General features: G+C 48.3%; 1 protein-coding gene across 2 annotated transcripts in view; it reads left to right on the forward strand.

Annotated features, from left to right (window-relative positions):
- HNF1A (HNF1 homeobox A) overlaps positions 1-20,378 on the forward strand; it is a 42,970-nt gene that overhangs the window by 16,211 nt on the left and 6,381 nt on the right. For both annotated transcript variants that reach the window (XM_034438484.3, XM_087880610.1), the window contains 5 exons: positions 12,538-12,737; positions 13,833-14,019; positions 16,195-16,433; positions 18,984-19,186; positions 19,600-19,801. In XM_034438484.3, the coding sequence (XP_034294375.2) occupies positions 12,538-12,737; positions 13,833-14,019; positions 16,195-16,433; positions 18,984-19,186; positions 19,600-19,801 (1,031 nt within the window). The remainder of the gene's footprint in view (positions 1-12,537; positions 12,738-13,832; positions 14,020-16,194; positions 16,434-18,983; positions 19,187-19,599; positions 19,802-20,378) is intronic.

Raw genomic sequence — 20,378 nt, forward strand, 5'->3', positions numbered from 1 at the left:
GGTTGTAGAGTCCCGGGGTCATGTGATCACCTTTTGCAACCTTCTGACAAGCAAAGTCAGGTTCACTTAACAACTGTGTCAAGAAAGGTGGTAAAATAGGACAAAACTCACTTAACTGTCTCACTTAGCAACAAAAATTTTGGGTTCCATTGTGGTTGCAAGTAAAAGGAACTTAAGTACTTATGTACATATTTCCTTCACACGTGTATTACGTGTTCCTTTTATATATTTTTACTACTGTTATCCATTACTCTGCCATTCACTAAATAGACAGATAGAGAGAGAGAGAAATAGAGAGATAGAGAGATAGATAGCACTAAATCGAGTTCACCTAAACTGGGTGCCCAGTACCCAAGGAAAACATTCTGGCCAGTTTTGCAGGAATATGGGCCAACAACAACAATATTGACCCTCTGAACTGGCACTATTTCAGAATTCAAAACATCTCGCATAAATTTATGGAATTAGCTCATCTAGGATTTAGCTGAATTATCATAAAGTCATACCAGATGGCTCTGTGGATTTATGAGACAAACCATAGTGATTGACTTCATCAGGTTTCCCCATCATCAAGTCAGGTCCATGATAACTTGGGGCAAGGAGTGCAGCAGCCAACCTCAGGGACCCGGTTCAAAGATAAAGAAGGGGCCCATCCTCTCCAACTGCAGAGAACATGAGGTCCTCCAGCAACCTCCTGTCTCCCTCCTTTGCTTGTTTTCTTAGAGGACATTCAGAAGAAGCTCCAGGATTATGACACCTGGGAAGTTCTGGACCGGCCACCTAGAATATAGGTTAGAAAGTGTCTGGAAACACCTTTTAAATCAGTGTTTCTCAACCTTGGCAATCTTAAGTGTGTGGGCTTCAACTCACAGAATTGGGTAAAGGATTTGAGAGGAATTAGCCAAGAACATGAAATTGTAACTTAATTCACATGCAATGCTAAACCATAGCCACATCCAGGTTTGTTTAAAGAATCACAATTACCAGGATTAATCCTCATATTAAATGAGGGATAGACAGTGAGTAATGTGAGGGTCATGTGAGCCCTTCAGCTAAGTTCTTCAGCCCCAGAGCCCTTAAGACTGGGCTGTTAAAATTCAGCATCAACCGAATCTGTTTTCAAAGGATCCTAGAGCTGGAAGGGACATTAGTGGTCATTTAGTCCAGGAGTCTCCAAGCTTGGCAACTTTAAGACTTGTGGATTTCAATTCCCAGAATTCCCCAGGCTTAATACTTTTGGACTTCAATTCTCAGAATTGAGGAATTCGGGGAGTTTTAAAAGTTGCCAAGATTGAACCCCCTGATTTAATCCATTCCTTCGCTGGGCTTGAAAACCTCCAGTGAAGAGAAGATTTCTTCAGTGCTCCATCAAGAGAGAAGCCCACTATTAGGAAATTGCTTTTCACATTTAACCTGAATCTATTTTCCCAAAGTTTCAGACCTCTGGGCAACAGAGAATAACACAAATTTGAAGACTGCTATCTCATCTCCCATCAGTCATCTCTTTTGCAGACCCTTTAAATGTGTAGCTTCCAGGGCAAGCTCAAAGGAATCCACAATATGAACCAGCTGCAAGACTCATCATAAGGATCTCCACTCATTAACTGCTTGATTAATCAGTGGAACGACTTGCCTCCAGAAGTTGTGAATGCTCCAACACTGGAAGTTTTTAAGAAGAGATTGGACAACCATTTGTTTGAAATGATATAGAGTTTCCTGCCTGAGCAAGGAGTTAGACTAGAAGACCTCTAAGGTCCTTTCCAGCTCTATTCTGATTGACTGATACAGGGTCTCCTGCTTGAGCAAGGGGTTGGACTAAAAGACCTCCAAGGTCCCTTCCAACTCTGTTATTCTATTCTATCTGTAACCCACCAGGAGAGTCCACAGTCAGAAAAGTCAAGATGGCAGCCACAACGGAGTCACTGAACTTCTGCTGCTTTTTATAGGCAACAGCATAAAAAGTTTCTATCATGCTATCCTAGCCATCATTGCTCCTTCGACTACACCCTGTGGACAGCCCTGTGTCCTGCCAAATTCAGCCATTTTGATCCCACGTCACCATTTTGCATTTGGCTCATGCTCTAGCCAGTATTTTGCATCCACATCCCCCACCCCGCCACCCCGAAGAAATAACAGCAGCAACAACAGGGCCCTGAAGTAACACCCAAAGCATGAATAGATTTGACATCCCTCATTTTGCCAAATGCCGTTCTGGGCAATGCATCGGTGGCTCTGAGGTTCTTGGTTGAGAACAGAATCACTGGAGTCAACCCCCATTGATTACATACTCATTTGGACTTCTAGAAAATCGTACAATAAAATAAAATCAATCTTGCAGGGCTGAAATTGACCTTTTCCACTCTCTTATCAGGTGACTGAAGGCGTGGAATGCCAGGAGTCTAATGCAAATCTAGTCTAAGGGCTCTGATGAGCTAAAAAAAAGGGAGTGTTAATTTAAGAGCCCCTTTTCAAAACTCTTTAGAGCAGGGTGTCCAACCTTGGCAACTTGAAGACTTGTGGACTTCCAACTCCCAGAATTCCCCAGCCAGCATGCTAGAAATTTTAAGTCCACAAGTCTTCAAGTCGCCAAAGTTGGACCCCTTTGTTTTAGAGCAGCTGACTGCACCCATGTTCATTAATTTACACCTTTGTGCCGCTGACTCTAGTAATTGTACTCTTTCTTAGTGCCTGTTCTCAGCAAGGGGCCTTTCTGCATAAAGGAACTGAAAGAAGAACATTTCCCTTGCTCCTCTTCATAAACAACTCCCACTGTCTCTTTCACGGCTGCAAATGACTTTTTACAGGAAGATTTTTCCACTTCTTTGGAAAGTGGGAATCTACATTCCCTGGTGCTTTTCTACCCAGGAACCAAGTCCTAATTCTGTTCCCTTTCCTTGGCTAGCAAGGTGGTTACAGCCACTTTGGGGAGGGGGGGAACACCTTGAAATAACTGGCATGGAGAGGGATGGAAGAGGAGCATCCCAACCCAGCAGGAAAGACACCACTGCAGTCAACAGAAGCTACACCCCAAAAGTCTGCCCACCCTTTTGCCGCTGGTGGCATGCCAGATCTGCCTCGCCTTGTTCCAGGGCCATTTCTGGACCACATCCAGGCCTTTTTACTGTCCTTCTGGGAACATGTTGTGCTCTTTATCTTGTAAGGGAGGAGAGAGTAAACATGGACTCCTGTTAATTTATCCAGCTTGTGGAAGCACTTTGGACTTTGGCCTTAGGAAAAATACTGGCAACAGCAAAGGCGCAGAAGGTGGGGTGGCCCTTGCCCAGCCGAACAGAAACTCTTCCAGCCCCTCCCCGAGAGAGAAAGAGATCCATGAAGGAGCCAACAGAAAGCCAGTCCCAGATGAGAATCCCAAAGGTGCTTTTCCAAAAGGAACTCTTGTGGTTTATTTCCTTGAAAACGCTTTGCTTCTCATCCAAGAAGCTTCTTCGATTCTCATCTAGATTCTTGGATGAGAATCAAAACGCTGTCAAGGGGGAAAAAGTCCACTTGTGTTTTGGAAAAGCACCCTTGAGGAAACCATGACCTAGAAGATGATGGAGAATCTCCATAGTCATTCCCAGGTCTATGGGTGCAGCCGTGCCGGCAAAGGGGTAACACGTCTCCTCATGAGTTTGGGTCTCTCCGTGGAAGTCCTGGATAACTTCCACTGACAGCTTGCCTGCCATTACCATCAGATTCAGTAACACGGATGTGTTGGGGGCACAGGGCACCCAGGAAGGACCCCTGCCAAATCGCTAAACTGGGGAGAAGGGCAGTAGCCAAGGCTGAGAGGGTTCCCAGAGTTTGAAAAGGGCCTTGTTGCAGCTGCCCACAAATGTTCAGCTGATAGGCAGGGGCTAGAGCCTGGGCTGAGCCTCAAGCCCTTCATTGTGGAGGCTGCTACTTCCTGAAAGAAAATTCCAAGCAAGACTTCTTTTAAATAGAGAAGAAACTGAAAGGGTGGATGAGAAATGGAATTCCATTCCAAAATAAGAAAGCACATTTAGGCAACTAGAATCACCTTCTGTGAAATGAAAGTAGGCCCCGGCTGGGTCCCTTCCTCACTTTTTCTTTGCAGACGTTTGGGTCCATATATCTGAACGTTGCAACATCTCCGGTGTTGCCTCAGACAGCGCAGAATCCAGCCTAAGCCAGGAAGGGCCAAATCCATCAAGAAGAATAAAACACATCACTGCACACAAGTCTTACCTTTCTTCCTGTCCATCCCCCAAGTCCACTGCAATCCACCAAAGCAAGAGAGAAGAACGGTCCCGGGTCAAAGGACAGCATGGATGGTCGCATCCTTGGCACGCGTGGCGATCTAGCATCCCGCTTGGTCCTCTGTAAGGAGTCTCGGGGAGGTTTCCCAAGAATCCAAGGTCCAGGTTGACCTAGGCTAAACTGGGGCCGCCCCAGACTGGCTTGGCTCAGCACTGAAGGAGGCAAGACTGGAGGACAGGGGGACAGCTGGACATGGAGGAGAATGAAAAGGAGAGAAGGAGATTTCAGCAGGATGGGAGGAACATGGAGTCGTCCCCCCACCCCGAAAGTTGAATTCCCTCTTCTGAGGATTGGGCTTTCTTTTAATGCTAACAACTTGATATTTACTTTCCATTTAAATTTGAGATGCTGCTATAAATTATCAACCAGGCTCTTGTTCCCTTTGAGTTGATAACTAACTACCTGGGTTACTTATTGTTCAGGTAACAAAAGGGAGGTGAGGAAGCCCTTCAGGAATAACCTCGGACCGGGCAAGAGAGGAACTTGAACCCCAGGGGTGATCCCCATAGGGAAAAGCAGGAGGGCCAAAGGTTGGAGGTCAGGAGGGGGTAGGGACCCGTCCTCAACTGTCCCACACCCAGAAGCCCTCCTGCAGAGAGAGGCCACCAAAGCCTGTTCCTCCTGCCCCCGGGAGGGGGGAATTAAGGTGACCTTCTGAATGTCTGGGTTTCTTCATACTTTTCTAAGGACCCCCTTGCTCCCCACCTCTGTCCCACATCAGAAGGCACAGACAGGACATGGTTTGAACGCTCCTTTCAGCCTCCCTTCAAGGCATTGGAGAGGAAGTGGTTGCTCCAGGAAACGGCTACCCCCAAGAACCCCACATTTCTGGCTCTACCAAAGTAACTGAGATCATTCTGGGGACAGATGCGCATATTCTGTGCGTTTCCTTCACTCAAATTTATTTCCAATTTTCTTCAATTGCATTATGGGGCAATGAAATATTGGACATTTTCCGCAGAGTAAAATAAGCTATTGTGGCCACCTTAAATTCACTTATCTCTTTATTTCTCATATGTATATGTACAGTATATGTATATGTATATGCATATGTATATATTCACATAAACCTGAAATTATATAGTATAAAATTAAGAAAAATAAAAGATAAAAGAGTAAGTAGAAAAAACAGTGAAGGAAAGGAAAGGAAAAAGACTTCCAATATTCTTTACAAATTGATTACATCTCTTCCCTCTTTAAAGTTACAACATGGGTCTCTTACGCCCATATTCAACCCTTTTTAAACAGAAAATCTATAAATTGCCATTTATCTTTTCCATTTTCAACAAAAAATCTTTTTTGTTGAAATATTTTTTGTCAGAGATATTCAGTCTTTTACAAAAGTTTTAGTTGTCTTATCCCTGATCAAAGAGGTCAATTTCACTATTTCCCAAGTTCTGCCGTGTTCATGTTTCTTGCCTCTGTTGTATGGCTTTTTTCAGTTTTTTCCCCATCTTTGTGCATTTAATTCTCTCTTTACCTCTTTTAAAAACAGGTTGTATGGCTCTATACCAGAATAAACACAACACAATCTAAAGAGACTGTAAATTCCCTATATGAAATGCCTTTGAGGGCGTTTTAATGGCTACTGAGGAGATGAGCACCTTTGTCAAAATCCAAAATCCTTTTGCATCTTGATATTATCATCTAAACCAGCGTTTCTCAACCTTACCAACTCTAAGATGGGTGGACTTCATCTTTGCTGGCTGGGGGAATTCTGGGAGTTGAAGTCCGCCCATTTTATAGTTACTTAGGTTGAGAAATGCCAATCTAAACACTTCTATTCTCCCCCCCCCCATTGTTCTGTTGTTTGCAGATGCGACAACCATATTTTCTAATCTTTCCTCCAAGTCATTTATAAATATGGTAAGTGGTAGATAGCCTAGAAAGGATTCCTGCCCCTCCCTGCAGGAATAACATCAAGCTAGATCAGGGCTGTCAAACTCATGGCCCGCAGGCTGGATCCGACCCACAGGGTGCTTGGATCTGGCCCGTGGGGCCACCCTGGAAACAGCGAGGGCCTGGCCCGTGGTGCCTCGGCTAGTGAAAATGGGCTCCCAAGCTCCGTTTCCGGTTGCGATGGCCTCCTGCAACCCTCTGCCAGCGAAAATGGAGCTCAGGAACCCGTTTTTGCTGGCAGAGGCACCGCGGGCCAGGCCCTCACTGTTTCCACTGTGGGTGTGGCCTGCTTGATGTCACTCATGTCAGGGGCACCTATGGCGGCCCAAGCGCTCTGCCAGCGAAAATGGGCTCCCAAGCTCTGTTTTCACTGGCAGAGGATTGCAGGAGGCTGTCACAGCCAGAAATGGTGCTCGGGAGCCCATTTCACTGGCAGAGCACTCAGGCCATCACAGGCACCCTTGACATGAGTGACATTGAGCAGGCCACACCCACTCTGACCACACCCACCCCAGCCCCCTGAGGTCAAACACAATCCTGATGCGGCCTTCAATGAATTGAGTTTGACACCGCTGAGCTAGATGGTATTTTGCTCTCCATTGTTCCCCCCGGCCACTTTTTTCAAAGTGAGGCAGCTTTTGCCTTCTCTGAACTTCTGACATTCTATCTTCCATGGTTCCTCAGATACACCTAAAAGTTCTCCAAGACAACATCCACAGGTCCCTTTGTGCTTTTTGGATGGAACTAACCTGATTTTGGAGCCCTAAACCCATTTTCAGGGCAGGACACCTCAGCCTTGCTTTACTCCCCTTTCAAAATCACATGAAGTGTTAGTACCAATTTATAATGCTGTGATAAGACCACTCCTGGAATATTGCATCCAGTTTTGATTGCCATGATATAAAAAAAGGTATTGAGATTCTAGAAAGAATGCAGAGAAGAGCAGCAAGGATGATTAGGGGACTGGAGGCTAAAACATACGAAGAATGGCTGGAGGAATGTCTATACTAGCGAAAAGAAAGGCTAGGGGTGACATAATAGCAGTGTTCCAATACTTGAGGGGCTACCACAAAGAAGAGGGGGGTCACCTATTTTCCAAAGTACTTGAAGCAGGGGTGAAATCTACTTACCTTCCTTACCGATTCGAAAGTGCCCGCACCACACGCGTCACATGCATGCACAGACCCTCTGCACATGCGCAAAACCTGCACATGCGCAGAGGGTAAAAAACATTACTTCCTGGTTAAAACCAGGACGGACCACATCAGGTGCTGGGGGCTCGCACTTGCTGTCTGAGAGCAATTGCTTGCCCCGGTCCCCAAGGCTCTGCTCGGATACTAGGTGGCTTAGATACTCAGGAGCTGGGCCTTCGGCTGATGCTGTGCAATGCCAGGTCCGTGGTCAATAAGGCCCCCCTCATCCACGATCTTATACAAGAGGGAGGAGCGGACCTGGCGGGTATTACGGAGACCTGGTTGGGCCCGGAGGGTGGCGTCCCTCTGGTTGAAATGTGCCCACCAGGCTTCAGAGCATTCCATCAGCCGAGGGCTCAGGGGAGGGGGGAGGGGGTGGCGGTTATTATTAACGAGGATCTGGGTCCGAGGGAGACCACTGTGCCTCAGATAGCCGGATGTGAGTCCCTCCTTGTGAGGTGGGGCCGTGGGGTTCAGATGGGCTTGTTGCTTACGTACCTGGCTCCCTGCCGCGTGGCAACAGCCCTACCTGAGCTACTCGACGTGATAGCCACGGTGGCAGTAGATACACCCAGGCTTTTAGTCATGGGTGATTTCAACTTGCCATCCGTCGGTGAAACGTCTGAGGTGGCTCGGGAGTTCATGGCTTCCATGACGGCCATGGACCTGACCCAACTAGTTCATGGCCCCACCCACAGGGGGGGACACACTCTGGATCTGATTTTTGTCTCTGGCCAGTGGTTGAGTGGTCTTGTTATAGGGGATATAGACATGGAACCCTTGTCATGGTCTGACCACTCACTCCTTCGCCTAGATCTTCGAACCGCGACCCCTCGCCGCAGGGAGGCGGATCCAATTAGATGGATCCGCCCCAGGCGCCTGATGGATCCTGATAGGTTCCAGACGGAGCTTGGGCCATTTCCTGAGGATCTAGCACATGACTCGGCCGAGGACCTGGTAGCCGCCTGGGATCGGGCGGCTGGTGGGGCCTTGGACCGAGTTGTGCCTTTGCGGCCTCTGACCCGATGCCGATCCCGTGCGGCTCCTTGGTTTACTGAGGAGCTGAGGGAAATGAAGCGCCGGAAAAGACGCCTGGAGAGCGGTTGGAGGGCCAGTCTCGCTGAATCTGATCGAACACTGGTAAGGTCGCATATTAAGGCCTACCTAGTGGCGATAGAGACGGCAAAGTCTAACTACTTTTCCGCCTCTATTGCGTCATCAGGGAATCGTCCGGCCGCCCTGTTTAGGGTGACCCGCGCCCTGCTCCATTCGGGAGTGCGGGAGGATCCCTTAGAAGGCAGGGCGGAGGATTTCGGACAATACCTGTATGACAAAATCGCCCAGATCCGGGGGGATTTGGACTCTGACTGGGTAGATCAGGGCAGGGTGACGAGGAATAGTCTTGAGAATGTTATCTGGGAGGAGTTTGATGCTGTGACTCCTGATGATGTGGACAGGATTTTGGGGAGACTTAGTGCGGCCACATGTTTACTGGACCCGTGTCCCTCCTGGTTGGTACTGGCTTCCCGGGAGGTTACACGAGGCTGGCTCCAGGGTGTTATCAACGCTTCGTTGAGTGAGGGTTACTTCCCCACCGCCTTGAAAGAGGCGGTGGTGAGGCCTCTCCTCAAGAAGCCGTCCCTGGATCCGGCAATATTGGCCAACTATCGTCCTGTCTCCAACCTTTGCTTTATGGCGAAGGTTGTTGAGAGTGTGGTCGCACGACAGTTTCCGCAATTCCTGGAGGAAACATCTTATCTAGATCCGTTCCAGTCGGGTTTCAGGTCTGGGCACAGCACAGAAACGGCATTGGTCGCGTTGGTTGATGATCTCTGGAGGGCTCGGGACAGGGGTTGTTCCTCTGTTCTGGTCCTGTTAGACCTCTCAGCGGCTTTTGATACCATCGACCATGGTATCATGCTGCACCGGCTGGAAGAGTTGGGGGTGGGAGGCACCGTGTTGCGGTGGTTCTCCTCCTTTCTCTCCGACCGGTCGCAGTTTGTGTTGGCAGGGGGGCAGAGGTCGACCTCGAGGCCTCTCATTTGTGGAGTGCCGCAGGGATCGGTCCTCTCGCCTCTCCTGTTCAACATTTATGTGAAGCCGCTGGGTGAGATCATCCGTGGCTTTGGGGTGAGATACCACCAGTACGCTGATGACACCCAGCTGTACATCTCCACTCCAGGCCACCCCAACGATGCCCTTGAAGTGATGTCCCAGTGCCTGGAGGCTGTACGGATCTGGATGGGGAGGAACAGGCTCAAGCTCAACCCTTCCAAGACTGAGTGGCTGTGGCTCCCGGCATCCCGATATAGTCAGTTGACTCCATCACTGACTATTGGGGGCGAGTCATTGGCCCCCACAGAGAGGGCTCGCAATCTGGGAGTCCTCCTGGATATGCAGCTGTCCTTGGAGGAACATCTGACGGCTGTAACCAGGGGGACCTTTTGTCAGGTTCGCCTGATTCGCCAGTTGCGGCCCTTTCTTGATCGGGATTCCCTGTGCACAGTCACTCACGCCCTCGTCACCTCTCGCCTTGACTATTGCAACGCTCTCTACATGGGGCTCCCCTTGAGGAGCACCCGGAGGCTCCAGCTGGTCCAGAACGCAGCAGCGCGGGTAGTGACGGGAGCAGCATGGCGCTCCCATGTAACACCGCTCCTGCGCGAGCTGCACTGGCTCCCAGTTGTCTTCCGGGTGCGCTTCAAGGTGTTGGTTATCACCTTTAAAGCGCTCCATGGCATAGGGCCTAGCTATCTTCGAGACCGCCTGCTGCTACCAACGACCTCCCATCGACCCGTGCGCTCCCACAGAGAGGGCCTCCTCGGGGTGCTATCAGCCAGACAATGTAGGCTGGTGACCCCCAGGGGGAGAGCCTTCTCTGTGGGGGCACCTACCCTCTGGAATCAGCTCCCCCCAGAGATAAGGAGAATCCAAGACCTCAGTGCCTTCCGTCGCGCCCTTAAAACCCATTTATTTAAACAAGCCGGGCTGGCTTAAGATGAAATTTTTAACTGTTTTTAAATGTTTTAAACGTTTTTAATTGGTAAATGAGTTTTAATTGGGCCAAATTTATATATCTTTTAATTGTTTTTAAGATTTGTTCTGCATGTTTTTTAATCTGGCTGTACACCGCCCTGAGTCCTCAGGGAGAAGGGCGGTATAGAAATCCAATATAAAATAAAAAATAAAAATAAAGTAACGACACCCAGGTAGGTGGGTGGAGCCATGCGAACCACTTGCCACAATCACTACCGGATCACCCAATCCAGTCTGAACCAGGAACATTTCACCCCTGACTTGAAGGCTGATCAAGAAGCAATGGATAGAAACTAATCAGGGAAAGAAGTAACTTAAAACCAAGGAGAAATTTCCTGACAAGGGGGAGAGCCTTCTCTGTGGGGGCACCTACCATCTGGAATGAGCTCCCCCCGGAGATACGGAGGATCCCGGATCTGCGCTCCTTCCACCGTGCTGTGAAGACCTTTTTATTCCATCAAGCGGGCTTGGCCTGATCTCTTCCCTTTTTAAATACGTAAATTTTAATCTGTTTTTAAATTATTGGGGTATTTTAATTTGTCTGGGCCAAATAATTTAATTTGATTTTATCGGGTTTTTAAATTTTGTGTATTTATGTATTTTATTGTTGGCTGTTCACCGCCCTGAGTCCTTCGGGAGTAGGGCGGTATACAAATCAAATAAACTAACAAACTAACTAACTAACTAACAGTCAGAGCAATTAATCAGTAGAATAGCCTGCCTCCAGAAGTTGTGGGTGCTTCACCAATGGAGGGTTTTAAGAAGCTGGACAATCATTTGTCTGGAATGTATAGGGTCTCTTGCTTGTGCAAGCGGTTGGACTAGAAGATCTCCGAGGTTCCATTATGTTATTCTATTTTTTTTTTGCTACTCCCTCCTTTTGTCCACCATCCTACTTAGAGCCCTTTGAGTGCAATTCCCCCAGAGGAGAAGCCAGGAGCCAAGTAGGAATTGGGCCCTCTCCCCATTTTAGCAGCCGCCCACCCCTTCCTCCTCCTGGTTTTACCACCCCTAGAGCCAAAAGGGGCTTTTATTGCTTTCGGCTTCCCTTGTGAGCTCTGCTGCTTTGGCCCTTCAGGGGTTCCGACTTCCTGCATTAGCTGCTGTCTGACAGGCTTCCTTTTGACCCTTTGGTCAAAAGCTCCTTGGGCATCTTGGGTGGATTCCTGAGCTGCTTTTTCCTCATTGGTTGCCATCTTAGTTTTTGAGAAGTTCTCTTGCACTCCCTCCCTTTATCAGATAAATTTTGTCCGCAGGATTCTGCCTAGCATTTCTCTAAAGTTGTTTTTTTCTTCTTAGTGTTTTTCCCACAAGTTCTGGGTCTGCCTTTTTGTTTGTTTGTTTTGCTTTTGATCAACCAGGTGGTTGATCAGTTGGTTGAGTTAGGAAGAGGATTGACTGGCTTCAATCTGAGCCTGAGGCCATGGGCCAAGAGAGCAGGTCTGGCACAGAGTCAGCCAGCTGGCTAAGGCAGGACTAGAACTCGCCCTCTCCTTGACTGCTAACCAGAGCAACTTTACGACCTGTGGACTTCAGTTCCCAGAATTCCTGAGCAAGCATGGCCAGTTGACGTCCACAATTCTTAAAGCTGCCAAGCTTGCAGACTCCTGACCTTCAGGGACTGGAGGAAGAGTTGTCAGCAAGACAATGGTCAGAGAAAGAAGCAATCTGACTCTGGGCCAGAAAGCATCTCAGACAAGATCCTTCTTGGTTCTCTTGAAGAAAATGAGAGGGAGGGTGGAAGGAGGGGGCTTCAGACTTGCAGGATTCTGTTACTAAGATCTTGGAATAAAAGTAGTCTTAGCAAGAATGATGCTGGCTTCCTAGTATGGTCTAATTTAATATCAGCGGGATAAAACAGAGTTGTGGGCACTGGGCATGTAGCCAGTGTCTTCTCATGTTCCAGGAATCAGAGAACTGAATGTTATCCCTAAGACCTTGATTCATTTGGAGGCAAGACATTGTATGAACCTAGCAATTCTGGATTGTTTATCCTTGTAAGCTGCTCGGAGTCACCAAGAGTGAGTTGGGTGGCCATATACATTTTCTTAAATAAATAAATTGTATCTCAGGATTCGGAGGGGGGCAAAGACCCCTCTCTGAGACAGCCGCTTTCTCTCTCTTCCAGGGAGGATCCCTGGAGGGTGGCAAAGATGGTGAAGTCCTACCTCCAGCAGCACAACATCCCTCAACGGGAGGTGGTGGACACAACGGGCTTGAACCAGTCCCACCTCTCCCAGCATCTCAACAAGGGCACCCCCATGAAGACCCAGAAGAGAGCTGCCCTGTACACCTGGTACGTTCGCAAGCAACGAGAGGTGGCCCAGCGTAAGTACAGCAACCAGCAGCGTGTCCCTTCCCAAGACCCCTGCGGGTAGACCAGGGGCCAGCTCGGACTCTGGGAGGTATCTCTGCTCCAGGACGCTCAGATTGGAGGCATTGCTCCTCTGAGCAAGCTTTCCCAGTGCAGAGGTGGGAGATGGTGCCCTAGGCAGACCCAACCCGAGATCTGTGCAGGTCTTCCTCCTCCTGGGGCTGAGGGCTGCTGTGGGCAGAGGGTGAGGCAGAAGGGAGGGTGGGTGGGCCTGGGGAAGGCTACTTCTTCAGTTCATCAGAGGCTCTGAGCCAGTTCTGAGGCTCGACGGCTCCTTTGTCTCCGTTTCTCATTGATGGTTCTCAGCAGGAAATGGCCAGATGTTAGCCACACCTGCCAAAGGGCAGGGAGTGTATTATTATGGCCCCTTTCTGGATTGCAAGCCAAGCAGAAAATGTTTCCTGTGGAAATACAGTAACATGTCATCTTCTGGATCTGAAATCCTAATCCTTGCAAACTTTTTTTTGGGGGGGGGGAGGAATCTGCAAATATCACTCTAGAATCTATACCCCCAAAAAGATGATGGGGGTCAAGACAAGAGGAATAGGCAGCAAACCCACAATTAGGTTTAATTTGATTTAATTAATTGTACATATACATGTAATTAACTGTGTCCTTTCTGTCACGTATGTAAAATTGCCTAGCAGCATCCCTCAGACACTGCAAGATGACAGATTTTAGAGGTGGGATCTAAAGCAGGGCTCCAACAGCTCCCATTATTCCCAATTTCTTATTGGGGTGGGGTGAAATTGTGAATTTTTAATTGTGAATATTTAATATTGTACACTGTTGACTTGGGTGGCTATATAAATGTGCTTAGTAAATAAATAAATAATAATGAATAAATTATTCCCAACCATCAATAGCCTTTGACCTTGGAGGGAACAGACGGGGGGGAGGGGGGAAGCTAGCCGAATACAGAAGCCACCAAGACCCCAAGAAAACCTGCAAAGGAGCTGCTTCTGCTCTCTTCTCCAGAGCTCAGCAATCCTTTGCTTTCCAGTCCTGCCCCGTTGATCCCTTCCCAGAGTCTCTTTTTGCCCTTCCAGAATTCACCCATGCCGGCCAGGGCCTCATGGTGGAGGACCCGATGGGGGAGGAGCTCCCGGTCAAGAAGGGCCGGAGGAACCGGTTCAAGTGGGGCCCGGCGTCACAGCAGATCCTCTTCCAAGCCTACGAGAGGCAGAAGAACCCGAGCAAGGAAGAGAGGGAGGCTCTGGTGGAGGAATGCAACAGGTACCGGGGAGACAGACACTGCCTCGTGCCCGTTCCGGAAAGGGCCTCTTTGGGGGAAGACCTTTGGATCCCACTTGGGAGCTGTTGGCCAAATCCGGCCTCGGTTTCCCCTTTTGAATAAGCAACCAAGTCAGAAGATCACTTAAAAGCAATTTATTAGAGTACTCTGATAAAGTTCGGTCTCCCTATGAAAAGGGGGAACCCAGAGAAATGGATTACATCTACCTTTATAGTTAGAGCTTCAAAGCAAAAGCAGATTGGTTTAGGAATAGTCATCTGTTCAGTTACATCACAAGAATTACAGCATAGCCATAGGAAAGGGCATTGTGTGCTCAGCAAAAGCAAAAGAAACATTTGCAAAGGAAAAACATCCAAATGGGTTGGGTAAGATACATTCTCGGCGCTTCCCAAGGTTGGCTTGACTATTTCCTTTGTTCACCAAAGTTTGAGAACAGCTAAAAATGAAACTGTTATCTATAATGTGTTGAATGCTCTCCTGCCAGTCCTGGTTTCTGAAAGAGAGGCTTTTTCTTGAAGGTTTGTGGGAAATTATTAGCAACACAATTGAAAAAACAAATTTAAAATAAATACAAGAAAACCCATGTTAACTACACAGTGCAACAGTATTGCAAAACCATGTTTCAAGTATTATAAAGTCCACCCTCTGTGCCTCTCAGAGCCTCCCGCAGGCCACCACTGGAAAGGCCCTGCCAGGCCAACGGCTCCTTGATCCAGCCCCACAAGATGGGAAGTGAATTCCTCCTCCGTGTGCCAAGTCCAGTAGCCTCCAGAAACCCTTGGGGAGGGAGGGTTGAGATCTCATCAATTTCCCTCAGTCGAACAAGACAACCTGCTCCATGAAAAGGGGGAGAATGCTCCTTCACCCTCCCATCTCTATTTTGTTCCAAATTAACCTGAAACAACTAACCATCAATCTGAGCTTGATGCAAAAAAAAAAAGAACACTGAGAGATTCAGTACAATCATAGTTTGATTACAATTAGCAGAATAAATACATGAGAGCTTCCCTGGGCTATTCATGGCAAAAACCTTCAAACTTACCTATTTTTATTTGTTTCTTTATATCCTGCTTTTATTATTTTTACAAATAACTCAAGGTGACGAACATATCCAACACACCTTCCTGTTTTCCCCACAAGAACCACCCTGTGAAGTGGACTGGACTGGGAGAGAGGGACTGGCCCAAAGTCACCCAGCTGGTTTTTATTCCTCAGGCAGGACTAGAACTCCCAGTCACCTGGTGAATGGCCAATGTCACCCAGCCAGCTTTCATGGCTAAGGCAGGACTTGAATTCAGAGTCCCCTGCTTTCTAGCCTGAGGCTTTAATGACTAGGCCCAACTGACTCTCTTCCTAACTCTGGAGAAGCAGTTCAATGACAGTTTGTCTGTTCTGAAGGCCTGAATCTTGCTAAATATGCTGGGCTTCTACATAAGCATTTTGAGGTTCATCAGCACCAGCTCCGGCGCACAATACTTCTCTGCAATTGCATGTTGGGCTGAATAAGCCATCTTTTGGGATGGTGGTCACCATGATGTGTATATTCTTTTTGAGGACTGGTTTGAATAGTTTGTCAGAGTGATGCACCCTATCTCTTCAACTTGCTTCACTTATCAAATGAGCCATAAAACGGTCTGCTAGGTTTGGTTTGATGCGCTATGTAAATCCAGCAATTGTAATTTATGGTTTAGCAGAAGTGTGGAAACTCTTCTTGAAAGGAGCCAATTGTGCTTAGCTTGCTGCGAACTGATAATTCTGCCTTGAGCACATCAGGATTGAATGAGATACTAACCAAGTTATCAACTTTCCTTCCCTAGAGAGAACTATCATGCATTCTTGGAGGTCACTTAAGTTTTCCTAAACTTCATAATTATTTCTCAACCTTGGCCACTGAATTCAAGTCTCAGAATTCCACAACCACAATCTTTAAGTGGCCAAGGGTGAGAAGGTTAGCACATTGTAAGCCGCCCTGAGTCTCCGGAGAAGGGCGGCATATAAATCAAATTAAAAAAAAAAAAAAAAGGTTGAGCTTCCAAAATTCCCAGTCAGTTGCTGAGAACTTCCAGAAATTGTGTTGTGCCATATTGGGAACATATCCAATTGGGGAGGTCCTATGATTGCTCCAGATCTGACCCAACCATGCCCTTCCTTGGCAGGGCAGAGTGTCTTCAGCGTGGCGTCTCTCCATCCCAGGCCCAGGGGCTGGGCTCCAACCTGGTGACTGAGGTGAGGGTTTACAACTGGTTTGCCAACCGCCGTAAAGAGGAAGCCTTCAGGCACAAGCTTGCTATGGACAGCTACAACGGCTCCCAGCCCAGTTCCGTGCCCACTTTGGCCTCTCATGGGTCCTCTTCTCTCCAATCGGCAACTCCTCTGTCCCCAAGCAAAGTCCATGGTGAGTGCCAGGCAGGGGGTGGCAGGGCAGAGGGAGATGGGCAGGGACGTATGAAGAATATATGAAGAATGTCTGCAGAAATTGGGTATGTCTAGTTTAATAAAAAGAAGGCCTAGGGGTGACATGATAGCAGCCTTCCAATATCTGAGGGGCTGCCACAGAGAGGAAGGGGTCAAGCTATTCTCCAAAGCACCTGAAGGCAGGACAAGAAGCAATAAATGGAAACTAATCAAGGAGAAAAGCAACTTAGAACTAAGGAGAGATTTCCTGACAGTGAGAACAATTAATCAGTGGAACTTGTTCCAACACTGGAAGTTTTTAAGAAGAGGTCGGACAGCCACTTCTCTGGAATGGTACAGAGGGTTGTCTGGAATGCCTGAACAGGGTTGGACTAGAAAACCTGCAAGGTCCCTTCCAATTCTGTTATTCTGTTACTAAGAAGTGGGTATATATCAGTGGTGAAATCCTCTGCGGATTGCCACTGGTTCGCTGACCACGCTGTGCCAAATGCGCGCTGCGTGTACGCTGTGCACCAAAAGTGTCTGTGTGCATGCGCAGTGCGCACCAAATGCACGCTTTGCGCGGAAAAAGGAGGCTTAACATGGTAAGTTGAACAGCGGGCGGGGGGGAAGCAGCTGTGCCGTGTGATTTATATTCGCTAGAGAGCAGGGTTTCCTGCTTTCTCGCAAATTTAAATTGCGCGGCACAACTGAACGTCAGAAATACTGGTTTGGACGAACCGAGACCTTTTTTTTAACTACCTGTTTGCCCAAACCAGTAGCTTTTATCACTACCGATTTGTCTGAACTGGTGCGAACCGGTAGCCTTTCACTCCTGGTATATATACATTTTTTTTTTAATATATCAACGTATACGTAGCCCTTGCCTTATGACCATGATTGGGACCAAGATTTCCATGGCTAAGCAAGGTGGTTGTTAAATGAATCATACCTGACTTTGCAATCTTCTTTTTGCCACGGTTGCCAGGGACAAAACCCCCATTTAAATCACTTTAAAGATTAAATGAATCTTGAGGTCGTTAAGCGAATCCGGCTCCCTCTCCAACAGCTGACTTTGCTTGTTGGAAACTGGCTGGGAAGGTGGCGATCACGTGACCCTGGGACACTGCAACTCTCCTAAATACTGTACTACATGCCAGTCACGTGATAATTTTTTTATTTTTTTTTATTTTTATTTTAGTTAAAATACAAACTTCAACAACAAAAAAGAAAATAACAATAATAACAAAATACAAAAATAAAAACAAAGCAAAAACTAAACAAGTCCCCCAAAAAGTGATCTAAAATAATGCCCCTACATTATCCCCCTAGTCCGGTATTGATGAATATAAGTGCCTGAATTTTTATCACCCACGTGACCCCTGGGATGCTGGGAGGGTTATAAACGCGAGGAAGCCGCTTTTTTTTTTGCTGCTGTAACTTTCCACGGTAACAAAATGGATGCAGGGGTAAAATGCTACCAGTTCACTCTGGTAAGGAAGAACCAGTAGTTAAAAAAGGCTACCGGTTCCTCCCAACCAGTATTTCCGACAGCGGGGTGTGCAGCGGGGTTTAGCTTTGCTAGGAAGCAGGAAATCCTGCTATCGTGCGCCACAGCTGATCCCCACCTGACCCTTGCTTCTACTTACCTTCCCAGCCTCCTTTTGGTGCGTACTGCGCATGCATGCACAGCACACATTTGGCACGCACTGCGCATCTACGCCCAGCAAATCGGTAGCAAACTGGTTTGGATTTCACCTCTGAATGGATGGCTGTAAGCCGAGGACGACCTGTATATTCACATGTAAAGTTCTGTTTCTAAGCAAAACAGGAAGATGCAGGAGGAAGATTTGAAAGAAACAGGAAGATTTGTCAGTAAAATATAAATGCAACACGAATATAGTTTGTCGTGAAAGCTGCTGCCTACGAAGGCTCCTGGATTGGGGCTGGAAAGCGAAAGCAGAAGCTTTGTGCTCCGTCCCATAGTTGGGTGGACCAGGTTGCCCTGATAGACCGGTCTCACCTGAAAAACACATGCTGGAGCTTTGCTAACTTGGAGCATCTGCTTTGTAGCCTCGAGTTCTGCCAAGCTCTGGAGAGGGGGAGGGCAGAAGGAGGTTAAGGTCTTCTAAGGCAAAGGTCTCCAAACCCCCCGTCCGTGGCCTGCTACCAGTTCGCGGCGTGTTGGAAACCGGTCTGTGCAAACAGCAGGCAAGTGTGCAAAGCTGCATTTGCACATACACAGGATTTGGTTGCACACCTGAAACCATCCCCTCCCCCACCAGTCCATGGAGCAGGAAAAGTTGTGGTCCTCAGGGGACTGAAACACTTCCTAAGTACCCCCCACCCTCCCACTTAGTTTCCAAATACTACTGTTTGCCCCTGGCTGAGCAAGAGGACGCAGATCAGGCAGCATAGCAGAGTTACCCTGGGGGCAAAAGCTTGTGGCAGGAAACCCCCTCCCCAGTTTGTGGCACAGGGTTTTTGTCCCTGGCCATGCTCACCAAGGCATCTACTTGATGAGGCTTTCTTGTTGCTTTTGTCGTTTCAGAGCCCTCTCCTCTCCAGCAGCAGCAGCAGCCACAAGGACTCTCCTTCTCGGACCCGGGCATGAGGTACGGCCAGCAGCCAGTCAGTGAAACCGATTCCTCCAACAACAGCCAGCACAATTCCATCACCACCACCCAGACCATCCTGCACCAAGTTTCCTCCCCGAGCCTCTGCTCCACCAGCTCAGGACCAGACACCAAGCTGGTGAGTGAAAGATGCCCGAGACCAGGGGTGAAATGCTCCCGGATCAGACCGGATCACCCGGTCTGGTAGCGATCTTGGCCATTGGTTCGGTGATCCAGTAGCAAAGTGGTGGGCATAGGCCCCGGGTGGGTGTATCTTGAGGGCTTCCCGCTCCTGGCATGTGCCATCTACAAATGGCAGATTATTAAGGGAATGTTACCTGGACACTCTGATCACCCAGCACATTTATGTCCAAGCTGGGCGTTGACTCTAGCAGGAGAAGAGAAGGACCAGCCGGGATCAAGAGCAGCCAGATCAAGCAAAGGATGGCAGAGACTTTTGGCTTAAAGGTCTCTGGGAACTACTGTGGTCTCCAGACACCTGCCAGGCTCAAAAGGGTCCTTAGACCTTGTGGCTTCCTTCCTGTCTCACAGATCTCTGCTCCAGGGGGCTCGCTCCCCCCCGTCAGTACCCTGACAGCGCTGCACAGCCTGGAGCCCAACCCACACGCCCTGAGCCATCAAACACAGAACCTCATCATGGCCTCCCTCCCGGGGGTCATGGCCATTGGCCCTGGAGACACACCTTCGCTTGCACCAACATTCACCAACACAGGGGCTTCCACCTTAGTCATTGGTAAGTGAGGAGGCATTGGGTGCGGAGAGGGGGCTCATTCTAGGCAGCATGAAAGGAGCTGGCAGCCACCCCCATGCAGGGCAGCTCTCTTTTCAGGAGCCCTGCCCTCTGCTGCCCAGCTGGGCATTCCTCTCTTACTGGCAGGGGCTGCCCATAGCTTGAGGCCTTCCAGCCGAGATGGTATTTTGGGGAGGAAAATGTTATGGCCGGAGGACCACTGAGCTCAGCCTTCATCCAAAGGACCCGATGAAGTAGCCAAAGGTGCCGCACTGAAATTTGTGCTTCAGGTTAATAGGTTTGCAAATGTGGGTGGCTTCATACATTCCATGAAGCCCCAATTCATCTTAACCAACATTTGTGCATAACAAAATCCTATAAACCATAGTTTACCAATCAAATGCATGGCACACTATGAAAAGCCATATGTTTCAGCTCGGTGGCTAGACTTTTAAAGCCAATTTGCATGGTTGATCGAACAAGCCATCATGGGACTAGCCAGTAACCTAGTCATCCCATTTGGCAGAAAAGAATCTGCTAGGACAAAACCAAGCAAATGGGTTAGCATGATGGTGAACCC

The sequence above is a fragment of the Pantherophis guttatus genome, chromosome 17 (assembly GCF_059756535.1).
Source record: "Pantherophis guttatus breed Tessera chromosome 17, ASM5975653v1, whole genome shotgun sequence".
Taxonomy (NCBI): domain Eukaryota; kingdom Metazoa; phylum Chordata; class Lepidosauria; order Squamata; family Colubridae; genus Pantherophis; species Pantherophis guttatus.